Below are 16,870 nucleotides of genomic sequence, written 5' to 3'. Positions count from 1 at the left end.
ATCTACAATACCAGGCAAAAGTTTTTGAACAGTAAGATTTTTAATGTTTTTTAAAGACATCATTTCTGCTCACCAAGGCTGCATTTATTTGATCCAAAATACATCAAAAGCAGCGATATTGTGAGATATTTTTGCTATTTAAAGTAACTGCTTTCTATTTGAATATATTTTAAAATGTAATTTATTCCTGTGATCAAAGCTAAATTTTCAGCATCATATCTCTTCAGAAATGATCCTTCAGAAATCATTCTAATACACTGTTTTTTTTATTTACATTTTATTATCATTATCAATATTTGAAACAGTGGAGTGGAGAAAAGTCATCTTGCAAAAATAAAAATGATCAGGAAGTAGATTTCCATTAGTCAAAATAAGAATTTATTGGATGAAACAACAAAGCCAAGATGATAGCAGTCTCATCTGATCATTGCCTCTGTTCAACTCTTTTTTTTTTTCTTATCAGTTGCTCAACAATGATTGTATAGCTCATTTTTTTGTAGGTTTCACCCTCCTGGTTTCCACTATTAAAGGAGTAGGTCACTTTCAGAACAAAAATTTAAAGATAATGTACTCACCCCATGTCATCCAAGATGTTCATGTCTTTCTTTCTTCAGTCGTAAGGAAATTATGTTTTTTGAGGAAAAAAAAAAACATAAACATTTCAGCATTTCTCTCCATATAATGGACTATGGTGCCCCTGAGTTTTAACTTCCACAATGCAGTTTAAATGCAGCTTCAAAGGGCACTAAATGATCCCAGTCGAGGAAGAAGGGTCTTATCTAGCGAAACGATCGGTTATTTTCTACAATTTACAATTTATACACTTTTTAATCTCTACACAGAGTACACACAGAGCTAGACAAGATGAGAATTTGAGGTTAAAAAGTATATAAATTGTAATGTTTTTTTTAGAAAATAACCAATCGTTTTGCTAGATAAGACGCTTATTTCCTCAGCTGTGATCATTTAGTGCCCTTTGAAGCTGCATTTTGGAAGTTCAAACTCGGAGGCACCATAGAAGTCCATTATATGGAGAGAAATCCCTAAATGTTTTCCTCAAAAAACATATTTCCTTTACGACTGAAGAAAGAAAGATATGAACATCTTGGATGACAAGGGGGTGAGTACATTATCTGTAAATTTTTGTTCTGAAAGTGAACTACTTCTTTAAATAGTCTTTATTCTAATGGTGGATTTTTGCCAATTGGTCTGTTTTTCAAAAGCCTTTATTTTAACCCTTTTTTTACCCAATTCGATACTGATACCCGCAACCTTTGGGTTACAAGTCTGACTCTCTAACTATTAGGCCATGACTGCCCCCTACATATATATCTGAAAGTGGTTTAACAAACTTTTACTTTCAATATCTCCATCACCCATTTGTTGTGTGGAAATCACCTTAAATCACAGTTACTTTCATGTAGGCTCACGTGGGCTTTCATAATAATGTGTAATACTTCTATAATTATTATATATTAGACAAAAATATTCTATCACTAAAAGGGTTTACAATTTTGACTTTTTTAACATTGGTGTAATTGGGTTATACACAAAATTAAAGACACTGAGTATTATATTTTTGGTGATTCAAATGAAAAATTTTACTACAATGAACTGCATTTTTGACGTAAAAAAGAAGCCTGCCATTTTAAGGGAGCAGGGGTATCCCCATATATAAATGTAATATGCTAACTAGCTTCTGATGAGGAATGTTTGAGACCAGTCAAACGTTTTTGAACAGTAAGATTTTTAATGTTTTTTAAAGAAGTCTCTTCTGCTCACCAAGCCTGCATTTTTTTAATTTAAAGTACAGCAAAAACAGTCAAATTTTGAAATATTTTTACTATTTAAAATAACTGTTTTCTGTTTCTCTAGTTGTATATATATTTAAAATGCAATTTACTTCTGTGGTCAAAGCTGAATTTTTAGCATCATTACTCCAGTAACATGATCCTTCAGAAATCATTCTAACATTCTGATTTGCTGCTCAAAAACATTTATTATGAAAATAGCCGAGTAGAAACTTTTCAAGTTTCTTTAATGAAAAGAAAGTTAAGTAGAACAGCTTTTATCTGAAACAGAAATAGAAAGTGTTTCTTGAACAGCAAATCAGCATATTAGAACGATTCTGAAGGATCATGTGACACTGAAGACTGGAGTAACGATGCTGAAAATTTCGGTTTGATCACAGGAATAAATTATATTTTAAAATATATTCAAATACATATTAAATAGTACAAATATTTCACAATATTACTACTTTTGTCTATTTTTGGATATAATAAGTGCAGGCTTGGTACTGTACGATTCTGTATGATGTATTTTGTTTTTAACATCCTTATGGTGATCTCGTGTCGCGTTGCACCTGCTCCGTACCGACAGGGGTCGGTAGATAACTTTGTGATCTGGCAGAGTGATAATAAAGGTCTGGCTCTCCGGTTGCATTGCATATTGTTGGACACGGAACTCCGGATGAGCGAAGAAACTGGCAGTGAGAGCCGGTTTAACTTTACCTAGACAAGACAAGACAAGACAAGACGAGACGATACTTGTCCTCTCGCTGAACAGGTTCAGTGCCCGTCATGATCCTCCATAGCGGATAGGCGAAGGTAAGAATAATGCTTTGCATTCGCTGTTGTCAACCACTTAACGTTAGATCGCACGACAAGAGCGTCTCATAAACAATTCTATGACAACTTCGATGGTAGTGCTAACTTTATTATCACTCTAATAGCTTAGTCCTGATAAATACTATTCTGAGGTGTTGAGTGGATTAGAAACCACACCGGCTGATGACAGCCGTCTCGTGACAAAATGCCACAACAACTGTGACAGCTCGCGTAAAACACTTCCTCTAGTCGAAGTGCACGGTAAAGGAATATTTTATCTAAAAATAAAAGCGTTGTCATTTTTTTGCCTATCTCATATTGTTTTAGACTAACATGGAACACAAAAGATGAATGTCAAAGCAGAATGTCAATCGCAGTCACCATTACTGTCATTGTATGGAAAAAAGATGCGATGATAATAAACAGTAGCTGTCAGGGTGTAATTTTTTAACTTTATTGCGATTTTTCTCCCAGTTCGATTTACAGCACCTTTGTGTTCCACCGAAGAAAAAAAATGTCTTTAATATATAACCTATGCAATTTTAAAAATCCATATTTACCTTATATGTCATAAATAAAATGAAACAGTAGGGTGAAAGACATTTGATTTCATTATTGGTATATCAGTGCTCTGTTTTGTAGCGTTATCCATGAGACTTGTCCCTACTATATTTATAAACAGTCATTTATTCATCGCCTTCTGGAGAACAAACCATTCTGGGGTGTTTGTTTAATTTTGTATTGCGTGTGTGATCACATAGTGATGAAATTTAATTCTTAAACATTATTGAAAAGTCATAGAATAGTTTCTAGTGAATACAATAGTTTAATACATTACTCAGGTCACGATTTAGTAAGTTACCCGGATGCATGCCATATTGGCGATACTCAGATGTAAACAACAGCATGGATTGTGCAGTAAATGTACTACTGAATACGCTGTTCTGCTAATTTATGCTGTCTAAACCACTAAAAAACATGTGGAAGCTGCTAAATCATATTAAGAAGGACTTAGTAAGCAGGAAATTAAGAGCACAATATTTTGAGAAAATTAAGTTAATAGGTGGTAAAGATACTCATGAGCAGTATTAATTAAGATATTAGCCTAATATTTCACCTACCTGACCGGAAATGATACGAACAAACACGAATGTTGTCAGGATTCTTACCCTGGAAATCCTGGTTCTATTTGGCCAGCCACAAACACCTTTTGTTCCTCAGACAGTTTTTTTGCACACTTCTCCTTTAATTGTTATAATTCTTGGCAGTCTATAGTACTCCAAATGTTTTTTTTCGGTCCGACCGATTACTACAGCCCAAAACATGACAATAACTGACCATTTTCAGCAGCAGTTATCAGCAAAATTTGCGAGTTTTGTTCGGTTCAGTGGCATTGTTTACGTTCAGTGCCGTCAATATGGCCAATTGATGACGCATCATGAAAACACTTTATTCCTTGTGAGTGTATTACTTATGAAACATTTAAAAAAAATCTTTGAATGACTGAAAAATCAGAAATTCATTGGTCAAAATAAGGTCTTGAGTCCCTTTTATAGGTTGAATGACTTTATGAACATCTTTATTTTTAGCATAAACATTTAAATGTTTCCGTTTCAAACACGCATAGACTGGTTCAGTCTCAGGTATTGCCACTTCAGCAGTCTTTCATGGGGGTAGAAACATACCCTCCAAACTGGTTTCGTGAATTGCGCTGGACAATACTATTCTAGTTGTTTTCAATTTAAAATTCTTTTTAATGTTGGATTAGGCTAAATCTTGGTTCTTAATGTTTGGAATTCTAAATGGTCGGAGTTTTTGTCCTTCAGTGTTTGGTCTCTGGCTCTGAGTCTGTGCTGTTTGTCTGAGAGCACAAAGGAAGTGGATTGGGTTTCCTCATCAGTTTACGCTCCCTTCAAAGAGGACATATCAACGTTTACACAGTGTGCGTGTGTATAGGAGCGTGTCTGTTTGCATGAGGCAAGCTAAGTATTCTAGTATGTGGGCTAGTAGGCAAAATATTACAAATCATAAATGCCCAAAGTCACATCAGAGTACGTGTGTGTGTAACTGACTTCTAGGGAAATTTGCGCACTGTGGTTTTCCAGAATCAAAGAGCATCTGTGCAATTTACTATTAGGTATGAGTGAACAGAAAAATGTGATGTCTCACACACACACAAATACAAAAAACACAGTATTTGCTACTGTTCAAAATTTGGAGTCAGTAATATTATATGTAGTTGTTTGTTTATTGAGAAAGAAATTAATACTTTCATTCAGCAAGGACAAATTGATAAATTGAAAAACATGTATCAGCATTTCCACAAAAATATTAAGCAGAGCATTTTCAAAATTTATTTTGTTTTTTGAGCACCAAATCAGCATGTTAGGATGATTTCTGAAGGATCATGTGACACTGAAGACTAGAGTAATTACTGCTGAAAATTCATCAAAAAAATAAATTTCATTTGTAAATATATTAAAATAGAAAACCATTATTTTTAAACTGTAATAATATTTGACAATATTTCTATTTTACTACACATTTGATTAAATAAATGCATTCTCAGTGAGCAAAACAGACTCCTCAAATGTTTGAATGGTAGTGTACAGTGTGTATGTTACTGTGTGACCTAATTTAGTTTTTCCTCAAGTCAGATTACTAACAATGTCCATTAGATTATCATTCCTCATCCATGGGATGCTGCTGACTTTAAAAGTTTCCGCTTACAGGCCTTTGTCATTGGAACTGTTATGTAAAACAGGACAAAAAAGGAAAAAGTAGTTGGCAGCTGACTTCTCAATCATTAATTGTTTGAAACACTAATCATGTTTGTTATACAGTGTTTTAGGGCTCACTCTGTGTAACTGGGGGCATTGCACTGATATCGATACAACATTAATATCAAAGCTTGGTCTCTGAGAGGTTAATGATCTACAAGTGTTATCTTGAGTTCTAGAATTATTATCCAGATGTCACATGATTATAGTTTTGTTTACACTGAGTTAGGGCTGGAATACACTACACAACTTTTAAAATCCGAACAGATAAAAAAAAGTCTGTCTGTGTCCATCATACACTACGCAATTTTCTATGGAGTCTCTCAGCTTAAATCTGCAGACTGGCTCTGACCGTCGATGCCAACATTTTTAAGAGTGTAGTGTATTCCAGGCTTTGGCTGTGTAAAACAGTGCAGATTTTTGCAACTTGCTTTCACTTTCACCATGATGAACATGTCAGAAATTTGAAATTCCCTATTTAATTTTTAAATAGGGAAACATAAACCTACTTGAAACTAGTGAAAAGTAAATTTGCATATGACTGCTATTATAGATTTTCCTCATTGCACCACTGTTGTACTCTACACCATGATAATTAGTCTGAAGACAGTTAAATATTAGTAGCTGTTGCTGCTTTAACCATCATGTGAGACATCTCAGATCCTTTGAGGTTTGAGAACGAGTCAATAATTGCAAGTCATTTCACTGCTCATGCACAAGCTAAAAAGTGTTGTTACTCTTTGCAGCTTTCTTTAAAACGTGCCCTAGATTTAGCCCATGAAAGTGGGGTCACATCTAAAGTGCCAGTAAATAATGAATGGACTGCTCTCTGATCTAGCAGTGCTGACTACGTTAGCCTAAGGCCTGTCACATATTTTTTTTTTACTTGTGGATTATTCCTGCTTTTAGTGCTCAGTCATAAACTATACAATAAGTCCTAACTGCCAAGTAGTGCACTATTATAAGTATTAAAGGGTTAGTCCACCCAAAAAAGAAAGTTCTGTCTTTAATTACTCACCCTCATGTCGTTCCAAACCCGTTAAGGCCTTCGTTCATCTTTGGAAAACAGATATTTTTGATGAAAATCTAAGAGCTCTCTGACCCTGCATAGACAGCAATGCAACTACCACGTTGAAGGCCCAGAAAGGTAGTAAGGACATTTTCAAAAAAAGTCTCAAAAAGTACATCTTTCGAATCTGTAAAGTATTTACTTGTGTGCACTCAAAATAACAACGAAACGTTGAGCTTTTGTAAAATAATTAAATCAAACAGGATGCACTTTCTGCTGTATTGGTCTCTGTGAACTTGAGCGCAAAACTTCGAAACTCTGTGTATACCTGCCTTACAGACATGAAAATATAGTTATTGAGAGTTAAATGTCTACTAACAAATATTGTCAAATTATATAATCCGTGTGAAATGCGCATACAGACGTATCACTACTGCGGAGATGACGAGTCAGTGTCGGCGACTTCATCTCTTAAGCCAAAAGCAAAGAAAGCACTAGTTTATCAATAAATCATTAAAATGTTAATGCAGTCTCCTTGCTGTTTTTCTTTATTTCTTTAATTATTATAGTTGTGGCAAGATTTTTTGGGGCGCTTGAGTGCTTATTAGGCTATGTAGGCAATTAAAAAAATATTATTTATATGGTTTATTAATAGATGTGCAACCTATAGTCAACTAATACTTAAAATGAAAAACTACTAGTCAACCAGACAAAACTTTAATCAAGGGCAGCCCTAGTCCTTACTACCTTTCTGGGCCTTGAACATGGTAGTTGCATTGCTGTCTATGCAGGGTCAGGAAGCTCTCAGATTTCATCAAATATTTCTTAATTTGTGTTCCGAAGATGAATGAAGGTCTTCCGGGTTTGGAACGACATGGGGGGGAGTAATTAATGACAGAATGACATTTTGGGTGAACTAACTCTTGAAATATTTAGTAAATTAAGATAAGGAAAAGAAATGTGATGCTAATTAAAGGTAGTTTAAAGTTTCATGCTTCGTGAATTCATGTCTCAACATTCTCAAGTTTTCTGTAATTGTCTTTCTGTCTTATTTGTTTGTTTGTTTTGTTCTCTAGGGGTGTGTGTGCATGTGGCCACAGGTGGAACAAGAGGACCATGGAGCCCGACGTCATCTGTCTGTACTCCTCCTCTCCACCTCCACTGGATGAGGCAGGAGAGGAAGAAGAGGATGAGTTTGGTGATTTTGGGGGTTTCGATGGTGGAGGGGTGTCGTCCAGTTTCAGCTTCTCAGAGCTTGACACACCTACAACATTTAACCGATCAAACGCACTGGAGAACTCCCCACCTGACCTGTTAATTAAATCTGTGCAGAATGTCACTGTATCGGGGAGTGGATGGAATAATGAGAGAAAAATGGTAGGAGAATCAATCAGCAGTGTTGAGAAAACAGAGAAGAAACCATCTGAGGTTCTCACAAATGGTGTGACATCCTCCGACCTACAGACGGAGCTCTCTGGTCAGAACTCTCCCTCGATACTTCCCGATGTCCAAAACAGCAGCACAGGTGATGGACACAGCCTCAGTAATGGCTACAGTGAGTCTTGTGCAAATTCAGAGCTGTGCTTAGAAAGCACAGACACTGAGGAAAGCTCTGGACCAGACGTCAGTGTAGCTGATGTTTTAGACAGAAACCAGTTAATGAACCAAACGGACAACCTGCCCGACTCAAACAATCACTCGTTGCATGAAGAAGAATCTGAACCTGGAGAGACGGAAATTAAACTGGAGTTATGTGATGACTCCCAGTCTTTTACTTCCTGTAGAGATGAACAGGAGGCTGAAGGTGAGCAGGAACAAATGGAGAACTTGGTTGATTGTGGTGACGCAGGCTGTCTAGACAGGTCTGCGGATCGTGTTGACATAGTCAAAACAGAGACGACCCCCTCAATGGATGTGGATGTAATCTCTGACACACAGCTGAGTGGAAACACAAGGGAAATTCACGAATCATCTGCAAATGCAGAGGTGGAAGAAGATGAGGAGATTGAGCCACCTGTAGACACCACAGCTAATGAGGATTTTGGTGATTTCAGAGACGCAACTCAGGGTTTCGCAGACTTCAGCCGAACTGAATCTATAACCCAGGAAGGATTTCCTGAATTTGTCACAGCGATGTCCAGGTGCTCTACGGATGATGAGTTTGGTGACACTGACACTCTGAAGGACTTCAAGGAGGAAGATGAGCTGGCTGAGGAAGCAGCGGTCGATGAAGTAGCTTTTTGTTCCGAGTTGCCTCCTAGTGACAGTTTTGCCGACTTTAGTTCAGCTCCATTTGGAGGTGTAGCGGTGGGAGGGGAGGACAACTGGGCTGCATTTGGACCGCATGAAGCCACTGAAGAGGGTCAGGATTCATGGGCGGCATTTGAGGATGAACAGAATGCTCACCTGGGTAAAGAAGAACAAAATGTTAAGACGTCGGGAACACCCTCTAGTGAAGACCTTCAGAGTAGCACTGTGAGTTGTTAGATGTTAATTACGGTGACATACTTTTGTTAAAATTAATTGCAGTTCATTAATGGATTTTAGTCTGAATAAAATCAAACATTTAAAGTGCATGTAAGAAGTTTAGATTAACTGAAACCAGTGTTTTGTATCTCTCCCAGGCTGATTTTAGCTGCAAAATACAGCATCTCTTCAGAAACGCCTTCCCTTTAGACGTTCCTTCTAAGGTCAGCGGGGTCGCTGAGGTCTTGCCCCTCCACAAATTCCTACAGGCTCAGGATCCTCAGGAGCAAAGGGATCTAAGCAGCACTTTTACACAGGAGTAAGAGTCTCTTCTTGGCTACAAGCTTTTCAGCAGTCTGGATTCATAGGCTTAAATGTTCACCCAAAAATGAAAATTCTGTCATTAATGACTCACCCTCATTCATCAGCTTCATTCATCCTAAGAACCCAAATTAAGATATTTTTGATGAAATCCAAGAGCTTTCTGATCCTGCATAGACAGCAATGGTACTACCACATTCAAGGCCCAAAAAGGTAGTAAGGACATCGTTAAAATAGCCCATGTGACATCAGTGGTTCAACCTTAATTTTATAAAACTACAAGAATACTTTTTTTGTTGCCAAAAAAAAAAAAAAAAAAAGCTTTATTCAAAAATGTATTTTCTTCGTGTCAGTACGGTTGAATGGACTATTTTTACGATGTCCTTGCTACCTTTCTGGGTCTTGAACATGGTAGTTGTGTTGCTGTCTCTGCAGGATCAGAAAGCTCTCAGATTTCATCAAAAATATCTACATTTGTTCTGAAGTTGAGCAAAGGTCTCACTGATTTGGAGCAACATGAATAGAGTAATCCATGGCAGAAGTTTCATTTTTATGTTAACTATCCTTTTAATTGCAGTTCAAATCAACTGACTTTATATCTCACAATTGTGCCTTTATTTATTGTAATTGCAACCTTATATCTCACAATGAGTTTTTCTTTCTTATTTAAAACTTTATTTCGCAATTACCTGCTATATTTTTAGACTGTGTGTTTAGTTTGGTTCTCTTTTATTTTACCAGGAATGCTTTGGCCATGTGGCGCCACCTTCAGGACATCCACGGCTCTCACGGCCTCAAGTACAAGTGGGCTGGTTCCCATAGCAACAGAATACTTCTGGATTGCCTAGGAATAAGGAATATTGTGAGTTCTTTAAAAGTACATACCTCAGACACATACAATATTGTTACAGCTGGTTCTTCTCTCATGTGAAGTACAGTCAAACCAAAAATTATTCAGACACCAGATATAATGTTTTATATTTTTTACTAGTGGGTGCAGGCCACTATAGTTCATTTATGTAAGTGAGGATAGCATAATAAAGTAAACTGTGACATATACCCAATAATTCTATATACAGTGGACTACCAGTAATATTGGGACCAAAAATTATTTAGACACTTTGACCTGACCATGCTTTGTTACATACCTTTCTATCAAAGTTATCTGATTACCAAGATGAATTTGTTCTGACACAGTTAAACTTTTGAGTTCTTGTCACATTTTATTTATTACCATTTTCTAAACTACAGTAAATAAACTGAGATAATGTGAGACATTTTGAAGGTGTCTGACTAGATTTTTGTTTTACTGAAATTCATATGTGATTATCAAGATGAATCTGTTCTGACACAGTTTAACTCTGAGTTCTAATCTAAACTATAGCGAATAAATTCTGAGAAATGTTGAAGATGTCTGAATAAATTTTGGTTTGACTGTAGATTGTTAGTTATTATACACTAATAACAAGACAGTCACATGGCTTATAGTTGTATTTTTTAACTGTTACTTTTTTATTGATTTGACTTCTTTTCACCATTATCTTATTCCTCTTGTAGTTGTTCACTGGAGACAAGAAGCAGCCAGTGATCGTGCCTATGTTTGCTGCTGGACTGGTGAGTAAAGTCACTAAACTACAAAAACATACACTGCCATTCGAGCATTTGTGGGCAGGACAAAAAATTATTATTATTTTTTACCAAACATCTCTTCCTTCTTCTTAGGGAATGCTGGAACCCACCAAAGAGTCTCAAAAATCTCCAGCCTCCCCTGCACTTTCCCCTTCTGCTCCTGTGGAGAGTGGAAATATTCTATGCACTCAGGTGAAAAGTGCAAGCATACAAATAGATATATAGATAAAGATATATTAGCGATCTAATCATCTTTAGATTTTCTGTATTTTTGACACTCTCTCACTCTTAAGGGGACAGTTCACCCAAAAATTAAAATTACCCCATGATTTACTCATCCTCAAGCCATCCACAAGGTGTATATGATTTTTTTTAATTCAGACAAATACAAAGTTATATTAATAAATGTCCTGGCTTTTACAAGCTTTATAATGGCAGTGAATTGGTGTTGAGATTTTAAAGTCCAATAAAGTGCTTCCATCCATCATAAAAAGTACTCCAGCAGCTCTGTTAATAAAGGCCTTCTGAAGTGAATCGATGCATTTGTGTAAAAATAATATCCATATTTAAACTTTCTAAACTTTAATTTCTACTATCGTAAGCATGTCCACAAAATTGTGGCGTTGCAGTGGATGGAGTAGGAGGGGAATCTATATCTTATATTGAAATCCTCCAACATTTACAAATCCTTGGTTTGTACTTCTAGTTTGTGACTAGTGTTGTGTTTTGCTGTCTTCAATTCGTCATCCACTGGAACGCCACTCTCTCGTAATCACAAATATGATATTAAGTAGGAGCTATAGATTACAGTTTATAGTTTAAAGTTTTGAATATGGAGGTTTTTCGTGCACAAATGCATCTATTTCATTCAGAAGCCCTTTATTAACCCCCTGGAGTTGTCTGGTGTGCTTTTTATGATGGGTTTATGCACTTTATTTTGCTTCAAAATCTCGACCCCCAATCATTGCCATTGTAAAGCTTGGAAGGGCATTTTTTAAATAATACAGGCTGAACTCGTCTGATAAAAGAAAGTGTTCTAGACCTAAGATGACTTGAGGGTGAATAAATCGCGATAATTGTAATTTTTCAGTGAACTATCCCTTTAAGATGTTTAGAAAAGTTCTTTGAATGCTTGGTAACTCCATATGTTATCCTGCAGGTGGCGTCCTCTTTGGCCATTAGTATTGACGGTACGTCTTTTCGCCGTGCCTCCTTCTCTAGAGTTCAAGAAAAAGCCACTCGCCACTCACGGCAGAAATCCTACTCCTGATGCTGCCTCGCTTATCCCTGTCTGAGCACTTCCTTCCTCTCTTGACACTTTTCTTCTCTCCATTTTTTCAAACTTCCTCTCCCTTCACAATTCACACCCCACTTAGGAAAGTTTCTTTCCTGGTACTTGTTTTATCAGCTTTGTTTTATTTAAAACAGCACCAAACTAGCATTAGCAGAACAGTTTGAGAAGTAGATTTTGTTTATGATCCAAAAAGCTGAAAACTCTATTCCCCTAGTTGTTTGTCTTTGTTTTTGAAACCATATTTTGTTAGCAAAGATTTATGTTTATATCTTGCCTCTCTCCCCACTTGTTCACTGTTAAAGTCCAGACCCATGTCACTATGCTGTCCACTATGTGCTCATATACACACACAGAGGCTGAAATATACTACCTCAGACTATAAGTATGCAGCTTCAAATGTGATTTATTACCTTGCCATTATATGCAAGACTTGAGATAAAGAGAACTACACCCATTATCAAGGATGTTCTCAGTTGTGTTGTCAAAAATACAACCAAATTGGTCCCTGTGCACCAGCTTCTGTCTCAGGTTTGACTAAAAAAAAGATTGCAAATCTTTTTTGGAATAGCTGACCTTATTGCTGGTGCTTACTTGAAGCCATTGTACAGCTTGGCTAAAACTAAAGGGGAAACACCACCACATTTTCAAAGATGCTACAAGAATTCAGATGCTGTTTAAAAATGATTAAGGTTGAATTAGGTGGTCTTTTTTTGTTTGTTTTCCTTCTGATAAAAGCAAAACTTTTTCCTTACTCTTTCAAACCTCACTGTGACTAGCAGTGAAACATTCATTATTGCACTTTTTTTGACCAACTTAACTTGCATACTGTGATAGACCACTTTTGCTTGATCTTAAGCGAATGTTCTGGGTTCAATACAAGTTCAAGCAACATAATTTGCATCATAATGTTGTTTATCACAAAAAAAAATAATTTTGACTCGCCTCTTTGTTTTTCTATTTAATTTTTGCTAAAAAAAAGGTTTACAGTTAGTTTTGGCTGTATTTTTTTAAACATTGTGTATTTTTGTGTATAAGACTTTATCTCAGTGCAAATGCCTTGATATTTTGCTTTTTTATTGAAGAACGAGTCAATTATTTTGAGTGATAATCAGCATTATGCTACAAATATTAGATAAAGATTAAATAAAGAAATCCAGAATATTTCTTGAACCAAAATAATTGACCTTGATCTCATTTCTGGATAGTATTTTTTTCCAGTTATGTTGCACCAAGTTGTTAGTAAACATGTCAATAAATATATTATACTACAGTATGACTATAGTTTCTCTATTCTGTTCACCACTTGCTTTCATCTCCTGTCTTATTCTCTTTACTTTTTCTTGCCCTGTTGCTTCTAATACAAATTCCCTGGTGCAGATCTTCCTTTTCTCTACATGCTCTTACATAGTTAAAGTCAAAAGTTAACAGACACCTTGCAGATTCTGCAAAATGTCAATTATTTAACCAAAATAAGAGGGATCATACAAAATGCGTGTTATTTTTTTTATTTAGTACTGACCTGAGTAGGATATTTCACATAAAAGATGTTTACATATAGTCCACATGAGAAAATAATAGCTGAATTTATAAAAATGACCCCGTTCAAAAGTTTGCATACGCTTGATTCTTAACACTGTGTTGTTACCTAAATGATCTACAGTGATAGTTGTTTATGAGTCCCTTGTTTGTCCTGAACAGTTAATCTGCCCGCGGTTCTTCAAAAAAAATCTTTTAGGTCCCACAAATTCTTTGGTTTTTAAGAATTTTTGTCTTTTTGAATCCTTTCCAACAATGACTGTTAGATTTTGAGATCCATCTCTTCACACCGAGGACAACTGAGAAACTCATATGCAACTATTACAGAAGGTTCAAACGCTCACTGATGCTCCAGAAGAAAAAAACGATGCATTAAGAGCCGGGGGTGAAAACATTTGAACAGAATGAAGATGTGTGAATTTTTCTTGCTTTGCTTAAACATCATAATTTAGTACTGCACTTCAGACGCTACAGAAGATACTTACTTGTTTCTCAGAAGACAAAATAAGTTAAATTTACCCTGATCTTCAAATTCAAAATGTTTTCACCCCCGGCTCTTAATGCATCGTTTTTCCTTCTGAAGCATCAGTGAGCGTTTGAGCCTTCTGTAATAGTTGCAACTGAGTCCCTCAGTTGTCCTCAGGGGTCATTTTTATAAACTCAGCTATTATTTTCTCTTGTGGACTGTATGTAAACCTCTTTTATGTGAAATACCTTATTCAGGTAAGTACTAAATAAAAAATTAGAAGCATTTTGTATGATACCTCTTATTTAACATTTTGCAGATTCTGCAAGGTATATGTCAACTTTTGACTTTAACTGTACATGTACATTGCTGTTCAAAAGTTTGGGGTTTATAACCACGCAGAAGTCTTTACTGTCTCTTTTGATTACTTTAATGCATCCTTGCTGAATAAAAGTATTACTTAAAATTCTACTGACCCAAACAATTTGAACGGTAGCGTATATAATATTAATACATTTTGGGTATGTTTAACTACTAACTACATACTAACCCTCCATGTCCTGCTGTCACTGCTGCTGCTCTCATGTGAAGCACAAGATGGTGGAATATCAGAGCTAAATTTGGACTATTTTGGCCCTGTGGATGAATGTAGCTCAGATAGTGAATCTGACACTCCATTACCAGGTTAGAACAAGAGAACAGGTTTGTCTCAGAGAAGTGAGTGGTTTGCTGTGAAACCTTTCTTTTTCTCTTGTGTCTGTGATTTCAAAATCAGTCTTTGGAGAAGCTTGTCATCTTTAGCATTTGTTTGTAGTCTAGTGTTCTGTCCCTGGTTTCCTCTCTGTGGACTTACTTACAGTATCTCCCTTTGTAAGTATCTCTTTTTTCTTCCTTTAATCTAATTCAGCGTTGAGTGATCTGTCTCAGTGTTTCTGGTGAATTATCTGTCTTGCATGACCTCTATACTTCATTTATACTTCAGTTTTCTATAGTGTTCATCATGATGAACTAAGTTTTGAGCATGACAAGAAAATGAAAACAGTGTGTCTGCATATTTGCATGTATCTTTTAATTTCTTAAACTATTTCTATTTGCGTAGGTGTTGATCCTGAGATATATGAACTGACTACAGCTAAAATGGAAAACAACACCACTGGTCGCCACATTGCAGATGCATTTACGAAACTCATGGAGTCTATGGAGAAAACCAGAACAACAGCCAGGTTAGATATGTGCATGCATGAATACATTCACTTTTAACATGCCTTAACATGTTGAGCACAACTACAGGGCTACTTTACAGTCAGAGAGGGTCAAAATATGGTGTGACTCTGCTGCAATCACTGAGAAAATGCTCATTTTTTCTGTTTGACAGGAAGCCCGAAAAAGATGAAAAGATAAGCGAAGAAGCAGCAAAGGTCATCTCTCTTCTCCCTGACCTGTCCTTCATGCAGGCCAAGGTTTTAATGTTTCCCTCCATCCTAACTCCAGCAGCCAATCACATTTAACCGAAACACGGCATCAGCCAGTCACCTCACAGTCTCATCAGCTTCAAAAACAATTCAAGTCACTATTTCTTCCATAAGAACAAAATGACATTTAATATAAAATTTTAATCTTTTAAAAGCTGCGTAGTTCTTCACTTCTACAGTTGTCAGATGTTTTTAACTGGATTAAATCAGCTATATGTGAAAACTGATGATGTTTCTTTAGCAGTAAAGACATTTCATCTTTTATACACACAGTATTTAGAATAGCATATTCACATTTTATGTCTTATGACTTGTTTGTTATGGTTTCATTTTTGAGTGCTGTTTTCAAAAATGTGAGTTCTTTTCTTAAATGAATGGCACTTTTTGCTCAATGAGGTGAAATGCAGAATTGCACATTTTACTACTTGAAACCAGGCACTGTAAATGAATACTGACCCCTGGTTAAGCTATACAGTTAAAGTCAAAAGTTTACATACCTTGCAGAATCTGCTAAATTATATTTTTTATATAGGTACTGATCTGAATAAGATATTTCACATAAGATGTTTACATATAGTACACAATGGAAAATGATTTTGAATTTATAAAAATGAAAAATGTTCCAAAGTTTGCATATACTTGTTTCTTCATATTGTGTTGTTACCTGAATGATCCACAGCTGTTTTTTTTTTTTTGTTTAGTGATAGTTGTTCATGAGGCCCTTGTTTGTCCTGGAAAGTTAAACTGTCTGCTGTTCTTTAGAAAAAAAATTATGTCCCACAAATTGCTTGGTTTTTCAGCATTTTTGCCATTTCCAACAATGACTGTATGATTTTGAGAGCCATCTTTTCACACTGAGGACAATGCAATTGGAGCCAGTGGGTTAAAACTTTTTGAATTTGAAGATCTGAATTTGTAGCTTTTGAAAAGCAGTACTAAATGGAAAAAAAATATATTTAGGCAAAATAAGAAAAATGTACACATCTCCATTCTGTTCAAAAGTTTACACCCCTGGCCCTTAATGCATTGTTTTTCCTTCTGGAGCATCAGTGAGCATTTGAACCTTTTGTAATAGTTGCATATGAGTCCCTCAATTGTCCTCAGTGTAAAAAGATGGATTTCAAAACCATACAGTACATATACAAAGGACAAACAAAGAGCCAGCTGTGAATCATCAAGTGTATGTAAACTTTTGAACAGGTTCATTTTTAGAAATTCAATTTATTATAATTTATTTTCTCATGTGGACTATATGTAAAGAAAGGTCTTTAATGTGAAATATCTTATT

General features: G+C 35.9%; 1 protein-coding gene across 1 annotated transcript; it reads left to right on the top strand.

Annotated features, from left to right (window-relative positions):
- Positions 1–2,461: 2,461 nt before the first annotated feature.
- aftphb (aftiphilin b) lies at positions 2,462–16,864 on the top strand. The gene is made up of 9 exons (XM_073827389.1): positions 2,462–2,609; positions 7,475–8,873; positions 9,023–9,183; positions 9,927–10,047; positions 10,743–10,799; positions 10,908–11,006; positions 11,974–12,004; positions 15,210–15,333; positions 15,486–16,864. Exons 2-9 carry the CDS (start codon positions 7,515–7,517, stop codon positions 15,616–15,618), a joined length of 2,085 nt encoding a protein of 694 aa, XP_073683490.1. The 5' UTR covers positions 2,462–2,609; positions 7,475–7,514; the 3' UTR covers positions 15,619–16,864.
- The last annotated feature ends 6 nt before the right edge of the window (positions 16,865–16,870 follow it).

Source organism: Garra rufa, chromosome 21, assembly GCF_049309525.1.
Source record: "Garra rufa chromosome 21, GarRuf1.0, whole genome shotgun sequence".
In the NCBI taxonomy this organism is placed as follows: domain Eukaryota; kingdom Metazoa; phylum Chordata; class Actinopteri; order Cypriniformes; family Cyprinidae; genus Garra; species Garra rufa.
The sequence above is the reverse complement of the archived record's forward strand: the minus strand, read 5'-3'. Positions and strand labels throughout refer to the sequence as shown.

Excerpts from the sequence above, each read along its gene's own strand:
- aftphb (XM_073827389.1), top strand. The coding sequence starts at position 7,515 with ATGGAGCCCGACGTCATCTGTCTGTACTCCTCCTCTCCACCTCCACTG. Across the intron at positions 8,874-9,022 it reads AAGACCTTCAGAGTAGCACT|GCTGATTTTAGCTGCAAAAT; the intron begins GTGAGTTGTTAG and ends TATCTCTCCCAG. Across the intron at positions 10,800-10,907 it reads CTATGTTTGCTGCTGGACTG|GGAATGCTGGAACCCACCAA; the intron begins GTGAGTAAAGTC and ends CCTTCTTCTTAG.